Consider the following 14,343-nt stretch of genomic DNA (forward strand, 5'->3'; position numbering starts at 1 on the left):
AAAACCCCGGGCTTGCTCAGTAAAGGCACATACAAGAAGCAACTACTATGAGTTGGTGCTTCCCACTCCTTCTCCCAACCCCCACCTCTCTCTATCCTCTTTCTAAAATCAATAAATTTTTTTAAATCTTTTTTTTAAAAACTACTAGAAGGTACAATAGTCAGTAGTCCAAAAAAAACTTCTCATATGCTTCATGAAGAAAAAGTAAAGCCAATTCAACAAAAGAATGATTTTTATACCTGGTATTTTCAATTGTTTATGGCATGAGACCAAGAGAAAAAATGAAGTGTTTTCATTGGAAATACCATCTAACTTGGGAAAAGACAGTACTGTAGCCTGGCCTGTGGTGGCACAGTGGATAGAGCGTTGACCTAAAATGCTGAGATCACTGGTTTGAAGCCCTGGGCTTGCCTGGTCAAGGCATATATGACAAGCAACAAGCAAGCAATGAACAACTATACTGAAGCAAATTTTAACTGATACTCCTCACTCCCCCCATAAAATCAATAAATAAAATCTTAAAAAAAACAAAACAGAAATGTAGCTTTTGAAGACTTTCATACTTTGTTCTGTTACCCTGCTTCATTTTTCTCCTGCACTCATCACTACTTGGTGCTGTAAACAAAAACATGTATATAATAGATAGTATATCTCTCCAACTCAAAAGTATGTTCCATGAGGGCAGAACTTTTTTTTCTTGCTCACTATTGTATTCCTGGGACCTAGAACAGTGCTTGGAACATAACAAATAAAAAAACACACTGTTTGAATGAATGAATGAATGAATGAATGAATGAATGTTACAGTCAATTGAAGGAGACAGTTATTAAGCAAAAGAGTCATGACCAGTCCAATCGAGTGTGCCAAACAACTGTGAGGAGTAAGTTTGACTTGCTTGTTAAGGCAATAACTAATGCCAAAATTCCTGTAGTGGATATCCCTTTTAATGTTTGCATGGTCCATGCCCTCTTCTTTAAATCTAACCATTCCTTACCACTCTGCCATTTTTCACTCATTAATTCCATAAAATTTGCTAAGCATCAGTATTATAGCAGATGCCATGTCAGGTGCTAGGGTTAGAGAGAATATAAAAGCTAGCATTTATTGTTTAGTATGTGTCAGGCACTGAACTCAGCAGCACATTACATGTATTAATTCTTTAATCCTTCTGGTAACCCTTTGAGATAGACACCATTATTATCTCCACTTTACAGATAAAGAAGTTGAGAAACAAGGGTTAGGTGATTCAAACAAGTCCATCACCTTTAGGATCTCAGTGCCTTAAGGAAGGCAGATAAGCAAACAAACCTTTATAATATGGTACAATAATTTGTTATAATGAAGTCATTGTACAAAATGAAATGGAAGCGTAGAAGAAGCAGCATGAAATTTATCTGTGTACGTCAGGAAAGGCTACCTAGGAGAAATGGTTTCTGGACTAACATTTGAAGGAGGGATAGGACTTTATCACTAATAGAAATGTTAAGGTAGGGACTGGTCTGGAGGGAGGGGAGAAAATTGGAAACTGGCTTTGACTAGGCTGGATATGGGCAAAGGACTAGGTTATGTGGATTTATATGTGCAGCACAAAAGATATAAGTAGAGGAAATGGGGCCTCAATTATTTCAAAGTGTTCTGGTTTTACAGATAGGCTGGAAACTCAATAAATACCTTCCCTACTCATTCCCATCATATACCCCACAGCTTCACACACACACATTTCAACATTGGTATCTACTTCACCTGCACATCCAAGGTAATACTGGCTATCTGTGTCAATGTAGATTCTTCTTAAACTAATAATTAATTTTAAAGGTAGTACATACATTTAAAATAAAGTGTTGTTTTAATTGGCAGGTGGATCTGTTGGCACCGATGATTATTCACAGTATCATGACCCAGGGTGCGCGTCAGAAGTTCTCCAGCCTCTACATTTCTCAGTTTATCATCATGTATAGTCTTGATGGGAAGAAGTGGCAGAGTTATCGAGGGAATTCCACTGGGACCTTAATGGTAGGTAATTAGTCCTTTCACCAAAAAAAAAGAAGAAGAAAAAATGCATTAATCTTTTAAAGAACTTTTGACAGGTTTAAGATATGCATAATAGGAGTGATTATGGATATATGGACAAAAAAGTGGTAGTATCAAGGATCTCATAGGTAATAAAAATGAAGAGGTGCTCTATTGACAGAAATATGTGATTCAGGACTGGGTTTTGATAAGATTGTCAGTTTGCTTGTGGATATTCTAAGTTTGAGGTGACAGTAGGGCAATCAGTTTAAATGTCCAGAAGGCAGAAGATGAGAGGATTGAGTTTAGAGGGCAAAAACATGAATGAAGGTAAAATAAAGATTTGTAGCTTTCAGGTCCTGGCCGATTGGCTCAGTGGTACAGTGTTGGCCAGGTGTGTGGAAGTCCCAGGTTCAATTCTGGGTCAGGGCACACAGGAGAAGCGCCCATTTGCTTCTCCACCCTTCTCCCTCTCCTTCCTCTCTGTCTCTCGCTTCCCCTCCCGCAGCCAAGGCTCCATTGGAGCAAAGATGGCCCGGGCGCTGAGGACAGCTCCATGGCTTCCGCCTCAGGCGCTAGAATGGCTGGGTGGAAATGAAGCAAAGCCCCAGATAGGCAGAGCATTGCCCCCTGGTGGTCATGCCGGGTGGATCCCGGTCGGGCTCCTGCAGGAGTCTGACTGCCTCTCAGCTTCTAACTTCGGAAAAATACAAAAAAAAAAAAAAAAGATTTGTAGCTTTCACAAAAAGAGATAAGTGAAAACTTAGGAAATGATGAATTCTTTAGAGGTGAGCTTAAGACCCTTAATTAAACAAACTTAAAACCTTAGCATCATCATCTACTCTTCCCTCGCTTTTACGCCCTCTAATGAATCGATCCACAAATCCAGCCAATTCTTTGTGCTCCCTCTCATGTCTCTTCTGTTTCATAATACTGCTATAAGTATAGCCCAGGGCTCCACCACCTCACAATTGACCTATTATGTAACATTCCTAACTAGTCTCTTCTCTAATAAAGCTGCACATCATTTTAGGGATAATCATCTTACCATTTCATTACCTAAAATCTTTCAACCTCTCCCTCTTGTCTTCAGAATAAAGTTCAAAGTCCTCAAATGGCCCTGTGCAAGATAATTTCTCTTTGCCCATTTAGATCCATCTTCCTGCATCCCTACCTTGCTCCTTGTTCTGGGAGCCTTATCTGTGTAAATACATTAACAAAGTACCTTATCCTCTGGCTTTTGATTGGGCTTCAATGGAAAGAAATCAGAGGAAAATAAGATCAAGGTATTTATTCTCCTGGCTCCCTCCTTGTAAAGGATTTGTCTATATCTCTACACTGAAGGTCACTGCTCCTCTCAAAATGTCTTTCTCTACCTGTTCCAGTTATTATTGCTGATAACCAAACCACCCAAAAACTTAGTGTTGTAAAACAATCATTTTGTTTTGTTCATGTATTCTGTGGGTCAGGGCCTTGAACAGGGCATAGCAGGGATGGCCTGTCTCTGTTCCACAATATCTGGGACCTCAGCTGAGAAGTCTGGACAGCTAGGGGCTGGGATCATTTGAAAGTATCTTCACTTGCATATTTGGTGGTTGGTACTGACTAACCTAATTAGGACAGCATCTGAGGCTGTTGACTGAAGTAACTTTATATGGCCTCTCCTTGAGGCCTGGGCTTCTCACAGCATGACAGTTTCAAGGTAGTTAGACTTCTTACATGGCATCTTAGGGACTCTAAGTGTGAGTGTTTCAGCTAACAAGATGGAGACTATATCACCTTTTCTGACCTACTCTTCTAAAACACATAGCATCACTGCCATAACATTCTATTGGTTATAAGCAAGTCACACATTCATTAAGGTTCAAGAGGAAGGGACATAGACCCCACTTCTCAATAGAAGGAATGTAAAGAATTTGAGGTCATTTTTGTAAACCACTACAATAATCTACCCAATTCTCTCCTTTAGGATTCTGCTCCCCCTCTTGTCCCTCCAGGCCTAGAAATGGTAATACTTTCCCCCACCTGCCTATCTAGTACCTTTATTAAACATTCCTCAAATTATCCTAACTTGAATGTTACCTGTTTCTTGTTGAAACCCTGTCTCATACAACAGTTGATGCCAGACATAGCCCCAGTAAAGAGTCCTCAAAATGGAATGCTAGAATTATATTGTTGATATATTCAAGGAACATAGGTATAATTTCCTTGTTTGGGGAGAAGGTTGGATGTACATGACATGTGGTGGCATCACAATTTCTTATATTACCACCAGTGATACTATAGGACAAGCTACAAATGGTGAGGAAAACACTAGGAAATTAAATTGACAGTGGCATTTAGTTACTGTGGCAACAACTGTAGTGTCACCTGATTGTTGAATGATTTGTCTTCTTTTTATGGCACACATGGGGGAAAATTAATTAAATGTTATGAATATATATAAAGAAGAGCATCCTTGAATATACATGGAGAATCAGGACACACCCATGGAGTTCTGGAGGAGTCTTTCATATCCTGTGGTTGTAGGCAGGTAGTTGGACTGAAGACCAAGTCTAGGGACTGAGTACATGAATTGCAGAGTTGCAGAGACAATTAAATTCTCACTCCCATGAGGACTATTAGGCTACTAGGGTAAGGGCACTGCTGGAAAGGAGTAGAGCTCTGAGACCTGAGATAGGTACATTTAGGTAGGCAAGAATGAGGCTAAGAATTGCAAACCTCCAAATTCCCCTGAACCTCCTTTCCCTAAGGAGGCAACTTTTCCCCAATTTCTGAAGCAGTCATCCTTTCTCTACATAAGTCTTTCAGTGGCTACACCTGGAATTGTTGACTAGGGCTCCTGTATGGCCGCTACCAAACCCAGATGAATCATGGGAAAATGACAGATCATCACAAATTTAATCAGGTGGTGATGACAAAAAATTGCAAATTCCAGACCTGGTATCTCGTCTGGAACAAATTAACGCAGAACCAGGCACCTGATATGGAACTATTGATCTGAAAAAATGTCTTTTTATCCTCATTGATAAGCAAAATCAGAATATATTTCCATTATGAAGTAGGAACAAAAGTATTAACTTTACTGTTCATGCCCCAGGGTGATGCCAGCTTATTTTTTCTTTGTCATAATATAGACCAAAGTGACTCCAAACATCTTGACACCCAAAAACACATCATACTGGTCAATTACATTGATGACATTGTGCTGACAGGACCTGTTAAACAATCTAAATGTTTTTATAATTGATATATTACTGTACATTCCCACAGACACACAGTCATATGTGTGTGTGTATATATATATATATAACAAATTAGCCGATTTTGTTCTTGACTTTAATAGGAATGGATCCCATATTTTACTGTTCAGTATTATGTTCATTGTTAGTTTCAAACTAATACTTTTTATCATGTTTTGAAAGTTTCCTTCTATTCTTACTTTATTTGGAATGGCTGCAGAATTTCATCAAATGTTTTTTGATCATCTTTGATATGATCACATTTCTTCTTTCCTATTGTCAAATTATACTTAAATTCAATGGTGTGCTGGAAGATGTTTAACTACTAGCCCTGGGACAAAGTGCAGGGGAGGAGCTCTTAGGGAGTAAGACTTTATCTCTTGCATTTGCTGATTTGTATGAATGTAAATACTCCCATCACACCCAGTTCCAAGCTGCTGGTGTAATGTCACTGAATGCAGAGTTTGGAACACATGAGCACAACTGGCTCTCACAAGCTGAGGAAACTGCTCTCAGTCATCATTTAAAACTTATCTGGATCAGGCCCTGGCCGATTGGCTCAGTGGTAGAGCGTCGGCCTGGCATGCAGAAGTCCCGGGTTCGATTCCCGGCCAGGGCACACAGGAGAAGCGCCCATCTGCTTCTCCACCCCTCCCCCTCTCCTTCCTCTCTGACTCTCTCTTCCCCTCCCGCAGCGAGGCTCCATTGGAGTAAAGATGGCCCGGGCGCTGGGGATGGCTCCTTGGCCTCTGCCCCAGGCGCTAGAGTGGCTCTGGTCGCAACAGAGCGACGCCGCAGATGGGCAGAGCGTCGCCCCCTGGTGGGCAGAGCATCGCCCCCTGGTGGGCATGCCGGGTGGATCCCGGTCGGGCGCATGCGGGAGTCTGTCTGTCTATCTCCATTTCCAGCTTCAGAAAAATACAAAAAAAAAAAAAAAACTTATCTGGATCAAATTTGCTAGTATCCTATTTAGAACTTTTCTATCTATACTAATCAATAAAATTGGTTTACCATTTTAGGGGCTCTATTTATCAGGTTTTGGCATAAGAGTTATACTAAAACTTGAAAGTAAAGTATAAAAGTTTTCATTTTTTTTCCATTAAACCATTGCTCTAAAATAGTTTAATTAATGTAATAATAATGTTTAATGAAAGTTAGATGGAAAAGCCACTTCAGCCTTGTGCCTTAAAGTGGTAGATACTTAACTGTTGGCATTCTTATTTTCTTACCTGTAATTAATTGTTGTAAATGTGTAGAGTCCTATCTTCCTTCTCACACTATATATCTATATACACAATATACATATACATATACGTATATATATGTATATGTGTGTGTGTATGTGTGTGTGTATATATCTTTTTCCCCGTTTATCAGACTTAGCGGGTGTTTGTCTGTTTTTTTGATGTTCAAAGAATCAACTCTTGGTCTTAAAATCAAACAAATTTTAAGGTGTTGTTTTGTAATTCATTAATTTCTGTTCAAAACTTTAAAAATTGTCTTTCATTTTTGGTTTATTTTTTGTCTTTTAGAACCTGTAGTTGAATGTCTAGTTAGTTCACTCATTTTTTATCTTGTTCAATGATAATGATAAAATAGTTACTACTCTCATAAGGGTCATTCTCTTAAGTCAGTGGTCGGCAAACTGTGGCTCACAAGCCACATGCAGCTCTTTGGCCCCTTGAGTGCGGCTCTTTGGCCAGCTTAGGAGTACCCTAATTAAGTTAATTAAAATGTACCTACCTATATAGTTTAAGTTTAAAAAGTTTGACTCTCAAAAGAAATTTCAGTCATTGTACTGTTGATATTTGGCTCTGTTGACTAATGAGTTTGCCGACCACTGCCTTAAGTTATTAACTACAGTTGACCCTTGAACAACTCAAGGGCGTTGGGGTGCTCAAGGCCCAAGAAGGTGGAAATCTGCTTATAATTTAAGATGGCCCTCCACATATGTGAATTTCCAATGGCCAGTTGACCCTTGAACAATATGGGTTTGAACTACATGGATCAATTTAAAATATCTGAGTATAAGTGCACCAGCATGGTTCAAGTGTCAACTGTACTCTGTTCTAGTTTCCAGCAAAGGGGTGAGCAAACTAGAACTCATAGATTTGGACTACAATCAGCTTTTGTATGGGCTGTGAGTTAAGAATGGTCTTTACATGTTTAAAGTTTGCAAAAACAAAGAAAACTGCAACAGAGACCATTTGTGGCCTGAAAAGATTAAAATATTTCCATCTGATCCTTTACAGAAAGTTGGTGGACTGGTAGTTTAGTCTAATGGCAGTAGAGATATCTACAGTTAATATAACCAGAACCCCTCCTTCCCAGAGCTTGACAAATTTATAAATTTCAGTCTAAGTAATCTCCCAGTGTGGTGGTTCTCAAATGTTTTTATATCTTTGTACCATTCACATACAAAATATCTTTTTTTTCTGTGAGTCATAAAAGTTTTATTTTTCATAATCAATATTTCTCACCATAGCAGTCTCTTATAAAGGGGGAAAGGGAGAACCCCCAACACACTTTAAAGATCAGTGATTCAAGTTTACAATATTTTGAATGTTAATTTTGAATTGTCAATGAACATTTCAATAATGCAGATCTTTCCCTCTGGTTTTCAAGTTAAAAAGAAGATTTTAAAATATTTTTATTCATGTTAGAAATCAGTATTAATTTTGATATTTAGTCAATATGTAAGAAAAAGAACTGTCAAAATCACTGAACTCTGTCCTTGACTCAGATACCAAACTATGAACTTTCCAAGGGACATACATAAATGTGCCGATGGCAAATGGAAAACAACCTTTAGTGTTTCTTAAAATTACTTGTATACCTAACCTCTCTGGTAACCCCTCCACCAACCTACTCAAAGCAAGGAGTTTAGATCAGAGGCCTATGGGGGATTTTTCTTAAGCCCAAATCCAAATACTATCACCAGTCGCATTACATAACTCCCAAGCATTCATGTTATAAGACAGTAAAGCAGCCAGCCAGGCCCACAGCCCAGGTTAAGAAGAATATACAAAAAAAAAAAAAAAAAAAAAAGCAAAAGCACAAAGGAGCATGCACCCTTACCACTTTTGCAATAAATTGAACTAGGTTTTTAGGGTGTCAAAGGACCCTTCCTAGAAGCCAAGTGAAAGCAAAAGAATGATGGCTCAATCTGTCTCAAAATGGGCATATCCTGTACTTCCTTACCTATTGCTTCAACACTGTTGAAACAGAAGCAGAAAAGAATACCCCAAAAGTCCCACCCATATTGAGACACTTAACTGATAGTAATAACCATCCACATATTCCCCCAAGAAAATATACAACAAAAATTTACCCTCAAAATGTGTCCCCAAAAGATTAGTACTGTGTAGAACCTCGGCCTAAAAGATGCATTTTCCAAAGCTGAATGATAGAGAATGAGATTATACTCTTAAGAGCTCTCATTATCACTCTCAAAACTGTAAAGAAAGTAAAATTGAATTTTAAAAAACAGCTAAATGGGTTTGCATGGAACATTTGGATCAGAGTCTTAGAAATTCAGTGATTTAAAATGGAATTCCATCCTGGTTTTGGGGAACAAGGACACTGGTTTGCACATACATGATCAATCACACAACACCAAAGAACCATGCTGATTTTACATATTTAAGTTAAATAAGTTGCAGAAAGATCCCTACTACAAATAAAAAATGGTCCTGTGGATTACAGGTACCTCTCAGGATAGAACCATGATTTTCTATGCACATCTAGCACATTTTCATTGTACCCCCCTCCTCAATCCACACCCCAGCCCTACCTTGCACCAGACACATTTGTATTGTAACAAAGTAACAAGCCTATCACAAATTATCTCTGTAGATCCATTGCCTGGTATAGCCCACACACTAGGCACACTATCAATTTCAAATTGATGAATACACTTTGGAACTAAAAAACAATTATTTCTGCTTTATGCCTCCTGACAGGTCGGTAAGTTATACCCATTTTATAGATGAAGCAAACCTAAATCACAAGTTAGGAGTATTGGAATAACTTTATCATGGACTTATGGCTATAGCAACGACTGTAAAAATCAAATGATTCCTATGAATACATATGGGGCAGATAAAACAGGAGAAATTAAGTGATCTAATAGCCAGATATAGCAATATGCCAAGAAATTAGTCATTATTTTTTAAAAATCACATAGCTTGAGTATTTAGACAGCTGTGCAAAATAAAATCCTGAAAACAAAACAAAGATGGGGGGATCGTGGCAACTTGATTATAAGAGCAAAGGAATAAAATAATTTTCATTCTTATGTTGCAGTTTTTGAGAAATGAGCCATGTGCTGTACTTAGTTCCTATCATATTGGTTTCCCCCCCTCCCACTATTATAGAAATAAGTCTTTGGGATGCAGGTAATTTTCAACTAAATTCATATGGTGGCAAGAGGAATAAGCTAAACAAAGAACTGCTGTGATCCATTTTTTTCCCCCCAAGTGCAAGACAGATATGCATGAGGTCTGGTAACAAGCAAAAAGTCACTTGGTTAGTGTGAGTTATCAGATCCCATGTCCTGAGGGGGAGATGGTTTCTTGCAGAACGAGGTGAAGGAGCTGGTTCTGCTCCGCACTCAACAGCGGCCACATCTCCACCTGCAGCGATTTGACAGCTTCCGTGTCCTTTTCGTGGGTAGCCATGACTAAGGACTGAAGTAGCAGGAAGAGCTCCTCGGGAAGCTGGCCACTGGTCTCCTGCCCGTGGCTGTCGAAAGCCTCCCAGGAGTACTTCTCCAGAGTGTGAGCGTGCTCCGGGAGGAGCTTGGCTGGTGGTGGTTGCAGGAGCAGCAGCAGCAGCACGCGGGACACCTCGCAGCGGACCAGGACGTCCGAGAAGGCGCCCAGGACTGCAGGAGAGGGTGCGGCCGCAGAGCCGGCACTCGGAGGGAGCATCGAGGCCTGCAAGGCTGGGGCCGAGCCGGGTCCATGCTGGAGGCCAAGAGGCTGAGATTGTACTTGAGACTGTGGCTGCAGCGGAAGCGGAGGTGGCGGCTGCACCGGGTGGCTGCCATACTCCCGCGCCAGGCGCTGCATACGCGTGAAGACCTCTAAGGCGCCATTGTAGTCGCGCGCCAGCAGCTGGCAGGAGGCCGCATCGCCGAGCGCCTGCAGCGCGGCCAGTGGCAGCTGAGGCAGCTGCAGCTGGGCGGCGCGCTGAAAGTGGCCCGCGGCTGAGGCTGGTTGACCCAGGTCCCGTAGGGAGGCGGCCAGCTCCAGGCAGAGGGCAGCTGCGGCAACAGGTTGGCCCAACTCAAGGTGCACACGCACTGCGGCACCGAGGGCGCTGGCAGCAGCCTGCAGCGGCTCTCCGTAGGCAGCGGGGCAGAGCAGGCGCTGGCGCGCGTCGCGCTCCTGCCGCAGGAAGAGGCGGGCGGCCTCGGTGAGCGCCAGAGCTTCCCCAGGCCCGTGGAAGAGCGCCTGATGGCAGCGCGCAACCGCCAGCTGGCACCAGGCTGCATACGGCAGGCACTCCTGCGCGCGCAGCTCGCGCCCCAGCTGTCCGAACTGCTCGCCGGCCTCCGCTACATTCGGCTTCCGTAGGAACCGTTTCTTCAGCTTGTTCGACACCTGGCGGTACCTGGCCAGGAAGTCCCCAGCCTCAGGACCCAGGCCCGCGCCGCCGCCAAGCCCGCTTGCTGACGCCGCCATGCTCCCAGCCCAAGCACTTCCGGGCGCGCTTACGCAGCTGGGTGGACGTGCGGGTGCTGGCTGCTCGCTGCGACGTGCCTGGCGTCCAGCTCGCTTAGGCCACCGTGCGACCGCGCCTGCACCAAAGCCCCGCGCCCCCTCGTTGCCTTGGTGATATGCAAACTATCGCCCTCCTGGGATGTGACCTGCCCTGATATAAAGAGCAAAAACAAATCACGGATCCCGGGGCAGAGTGTAACCAGGCGCCCTCTGTTGCTAGGTGACAGCTTGTTTACCAAGGTTGCTAGGGTGTCGCCTACCATTTTTACCCATAATGAGCCAAAACTAAATTTGTGATTCTACGTGACCCTAATTTCAAGTTTTCATCTTTCTTCTTTATTACCCCCCCATCATGCCTCAATCTTCCTGTCAAAGCCCCATTAGAGTCATGCCAGCCGTTCTTTCAACCCCTCTATCCAGCAAGCACCAGGTTGGCATTGCACATTCACTCTATCACGATCCCTTGGTCATGGTCTTGCACTCCACTGCAATGACCACCATCCTTCTGAGTACTTTACCGGGCTCTGACTTGCTCAGAGGCAATGGAGGAGTCCTCCATACCCCAGCATCGCCTCCACCCCAGCCAGCCTCTCCCACCCAGGGCCAACCTCTGCACTGTCCCCATGAGAGGCCATCCCCTCCTGTCGTCCCTGACTCCACGCCCACCCCCAGGAAGACACCACTACCACCCGCATTCCTCCAGTGAGTTATTTCCCACAACCACCCCCTACACAAAGGGACTGAAACAGGCATGTGGGTTTCTTTAAACAATTTATTTTCAATGACTTTAACCAAGGCACCAGACAGCCTGGGCTGCGGGGCTGTGAGCGGGCCTGGCATCCTAGGGGGGAGGCCCCAGGGAACCCGCGTCACGTTGGGCAGCTACTCGGAGCCAGGGGCCACCTGGGAGATGGTAGCGCTTCCCAGGAAGGCGTTGAGCAGTGGGTTGTTGTGGATCACCATGTCCAGAAGCTGTGGAGTGATGCGTCTGTAGCCAAGTTTCTGGGCTTCGTCGCCTGCCAGCTCCAGGACCGTGGCGGTGAGGTACTCGATGATGGCCGCCAGAAAGACTGGTGCAGACGAGCTCAGGCGCTGGGAGTAGTGGCCTTCCCGCAGGAGACGCTCCAGATGACTCACACAGAAGGACAGCTCAGCTCTGACGGTGCGGGCGCAGGTACCGGTCCGCCTGTTGGGACGGGACGACCCTCTACGGCTCCTTCGTCCGGACATGCTGCGCGTCGTGTGCTCCGACAGGCCTAGTAGCTCTGCTGTGCGCTGGGGTGTGCTGCAATATGGTGGTGCCGTCAAGTTCTGTTAGGTGCCGTTAGGAGGCGTTAGGGGCCGTTAGGGGCCGTTAGGTGCCGTAAGGTGCCGTTAGGTGCCGTAAGGTGCCGTAAGGTGCCGTAAGGTGTGAAGCGCCAGTTGGTCCCAACGTCCAAAGAAAACCAGTAAGCAGGCCCTGTGCATCTAGCAGCCATGAGTCAACGCCTTATTGGTCGAGGCATAAATTCTGTGAGGTTACTGCTTTCCTATTGGCCCCGGCGCACCAGCTTAGGCCTGCAAATAAATGGCGCTGGTAGCAGCCTGCTCATCCTGCTCACTGGACCCTCTTTTTGAGGGAACTCTCACTTTCCACCAGAGGGGCAATTTGTGGAGGGAAAAAAACAACAAATGTGTACAATCCAGTGACACCAGGTAAACAATGGTGGTTGTGGACAGCCATCACAACTATCTACTTCCAAAACGTTGAACCCCCCCCAAAAAAAGAACGCCTGTGCCCGTCAGGCAATCAGTCCTCACTGCACCCTCCTTTCCCCACCCCCCACCGCAACATCCCCTCTCCTCCTACCCTGGACCCCAGGCAACCACAAACTTTATTTCTGTCCATAAAGGTTTGCCTGTTCTGGAAACTTCCTAAAGAAGGAAGGAAGTCTGCAATAAATAGATGGCCTTTTGCACCTGGCTATTTCCACTAAGCATAATGTTCTCATTACAATTTATTCATGTGCTAGCATGAATCAGCATACGTCGTTCCTTTTCATGACTGAATAATATTCCATTGTATTGATAGGCTACATGGTGTGCATCCATTCATCACTTGATGTATGTTTGTGTAATTTCCACCTTTTGGCTATTGTGAGTAGTGCTGCAATGAACATTCCTGTACAGGGTTCTGTTTGCACACCTGTTTTCAGTTCTTTGGAGTATATACCTATAAATAGAATTATAAGTTTATTTATGAACTCGATTTTATTCCATTGATCTATGTGTCTTTTCTTATGGTAGCACCACATAGTTTTGTGATAACTGCAGCTTTATACTAAGTTTTGAAATAGGAAAGTTTGAGTCCTCCATGCTTTTTCCTTTTTCAAGAATATTTTGGCTATTCAAAATCTCTTGAAATTACAGTTGAATTTAGGATTGGTTTTTACATTTCTGCAAAACAAATTATTAATTTCTGCAAAACAACTGATAATGATTGCATTTAATCTATTGATAACTTTGGGTAAAATTGCCATCTTAGCAATACTAAGACTTCCAATTCATGAGTGCTGATATCATTCCACTTTTAAGTCATCTTTAATTTTTTTCAGTCATTTTTAATTTTTTCAATAGCTTTCAGTGTGCAAGCTTTGCACCACCTTGGCTAAATTTATTCCTGTGTATTTTATTTCATTCGATACTATTTTAAACAGAATAGTTCATTTCATTTTAGATTTTTCATTGCTAGTTTATAGGAATACAACTGAATTTTGTGTGTTGATCTACTATCCTGAAACTTCGTTGAATTTGTTTTTTAACCTTAATAATGTTTTGTGGATAATTTAGGAATTTCTACTACTGTATATAAGATCATGTCATCTGAGAATAGAGGTAGTTTTACTTCTTTCTTTCCAATACGAATGTATTTTGTTTCTTTTTGTTAACTCATTATTCTGGGTAGGAATTCCATTAGAATCTTGAATAGAAGCAGTGAAAGCAAGCATTCTTGTTTTGTTCTTGATGTTAAGGGAAAAATTTTCAGTCTTACACTGTTGATTATGATATTAACTTTAAATATTTTCTAAATTCCCTTTATATTGAGAAAATATCATTCTTTTTGTGACAGAGACAGTGAGAGAGACAAAGAGAGGGACAGACAGTCAGGAAGGGGGAGAGATGAGATGCATCAATTCCTCATTGAGGCACCTTAGTTGTTCATTGATTGCTTTCCCATCTGCCTTGACCGGGTAGCAACAGCAGAGCGAATGACCCCTTGCTCAAGCCAGCAACCTTGGGCTCAATCCAGCGACCATAGGGTCACGTCCATAATCCCATGCTCAAGCCAGTGACCCAGCACTCAAGCTGGTAAAGCCGGTGAGCCC

At 42.9% G+C, this 14,343-nt stretch overlaps 3 protein-coding genes across 5 annotated transcripts in view; 1 reads left to right on the forward strand and 2 right to left on the reverse strand.

Moving 5' to 3' along the window:
• Nucleotides 1–14,343, forward strand: part of F8 (coagulation factor VIII) — a 210,351-nt gene that overhangs the window by 176,095 nt on the left and 19,913 nt on the right. For all 3 annotated transcript variants that reach the window (XR_010727831.1, XM_066249411.1, XM_066249412.1), the window contains one exon: nucleotides 1,858–2,013. Coding sequence is in view for 2 of the 3 variants with exons in the window: in XM_066249411.1 (XP_066105508.1) it covers nucleotides 1,858–2,013 (156 nt within the window). In the remaining variant the exon portion in view is untranslated. The remainder of the gene's footprint in view (nucleotides 1–1,857; nucleotides 2,014–14,343) is intronic.
• F8A1 (coagulation factor VIII associated 1) lies at nucleotides 7,680–11,064 on the reverse strand. The gene has a single exon (XM_066249466.1). It carries the CDS (start codon nucleotides 10,937–10,939, stop codon nucleotides 9,794–9,796), a length of 1,146 nt encoding a protein of 381 aa, XP_066105563.1. The 5' UTR covers nucleotides 10,940–11,064; the 3' UTR covers nucleotides 7,680–9,793.
• On the reverse strand, nucleotides 11,551–13,054 carry LOC136317019 (histone H2A-Bbd type 2/3-like). The gene has a single exon (XM_066249467.1). It carries the CDS (start codon nucleotides 12,206–12,208, stop codon nucleotides 11,861–11,863), a length of 348 nt encoding a protein of 115 aa, XP_066105564.1. The 5' UTR covers nucleotides 12,209–13,054; the 3' UTR covers nucleotides 11,551–11,860.

Source organism: Saccopteryx bilineata, chromosome X (genome assembly GCF_036850765.1).
Source record: "Saccopteryx bilineata isolate mSacBil1 chromosome X, mSacBil1_pri_phased_curated, whole genome shotgun sequence".
In the NCBI taxonomy this organism is placed as follows: Eukaryota; Metazoa; Chordata; class Mammalia; order Chiroptera; family Emballonuridae; genus Saccopteryx; species Saccopteryx bilineata.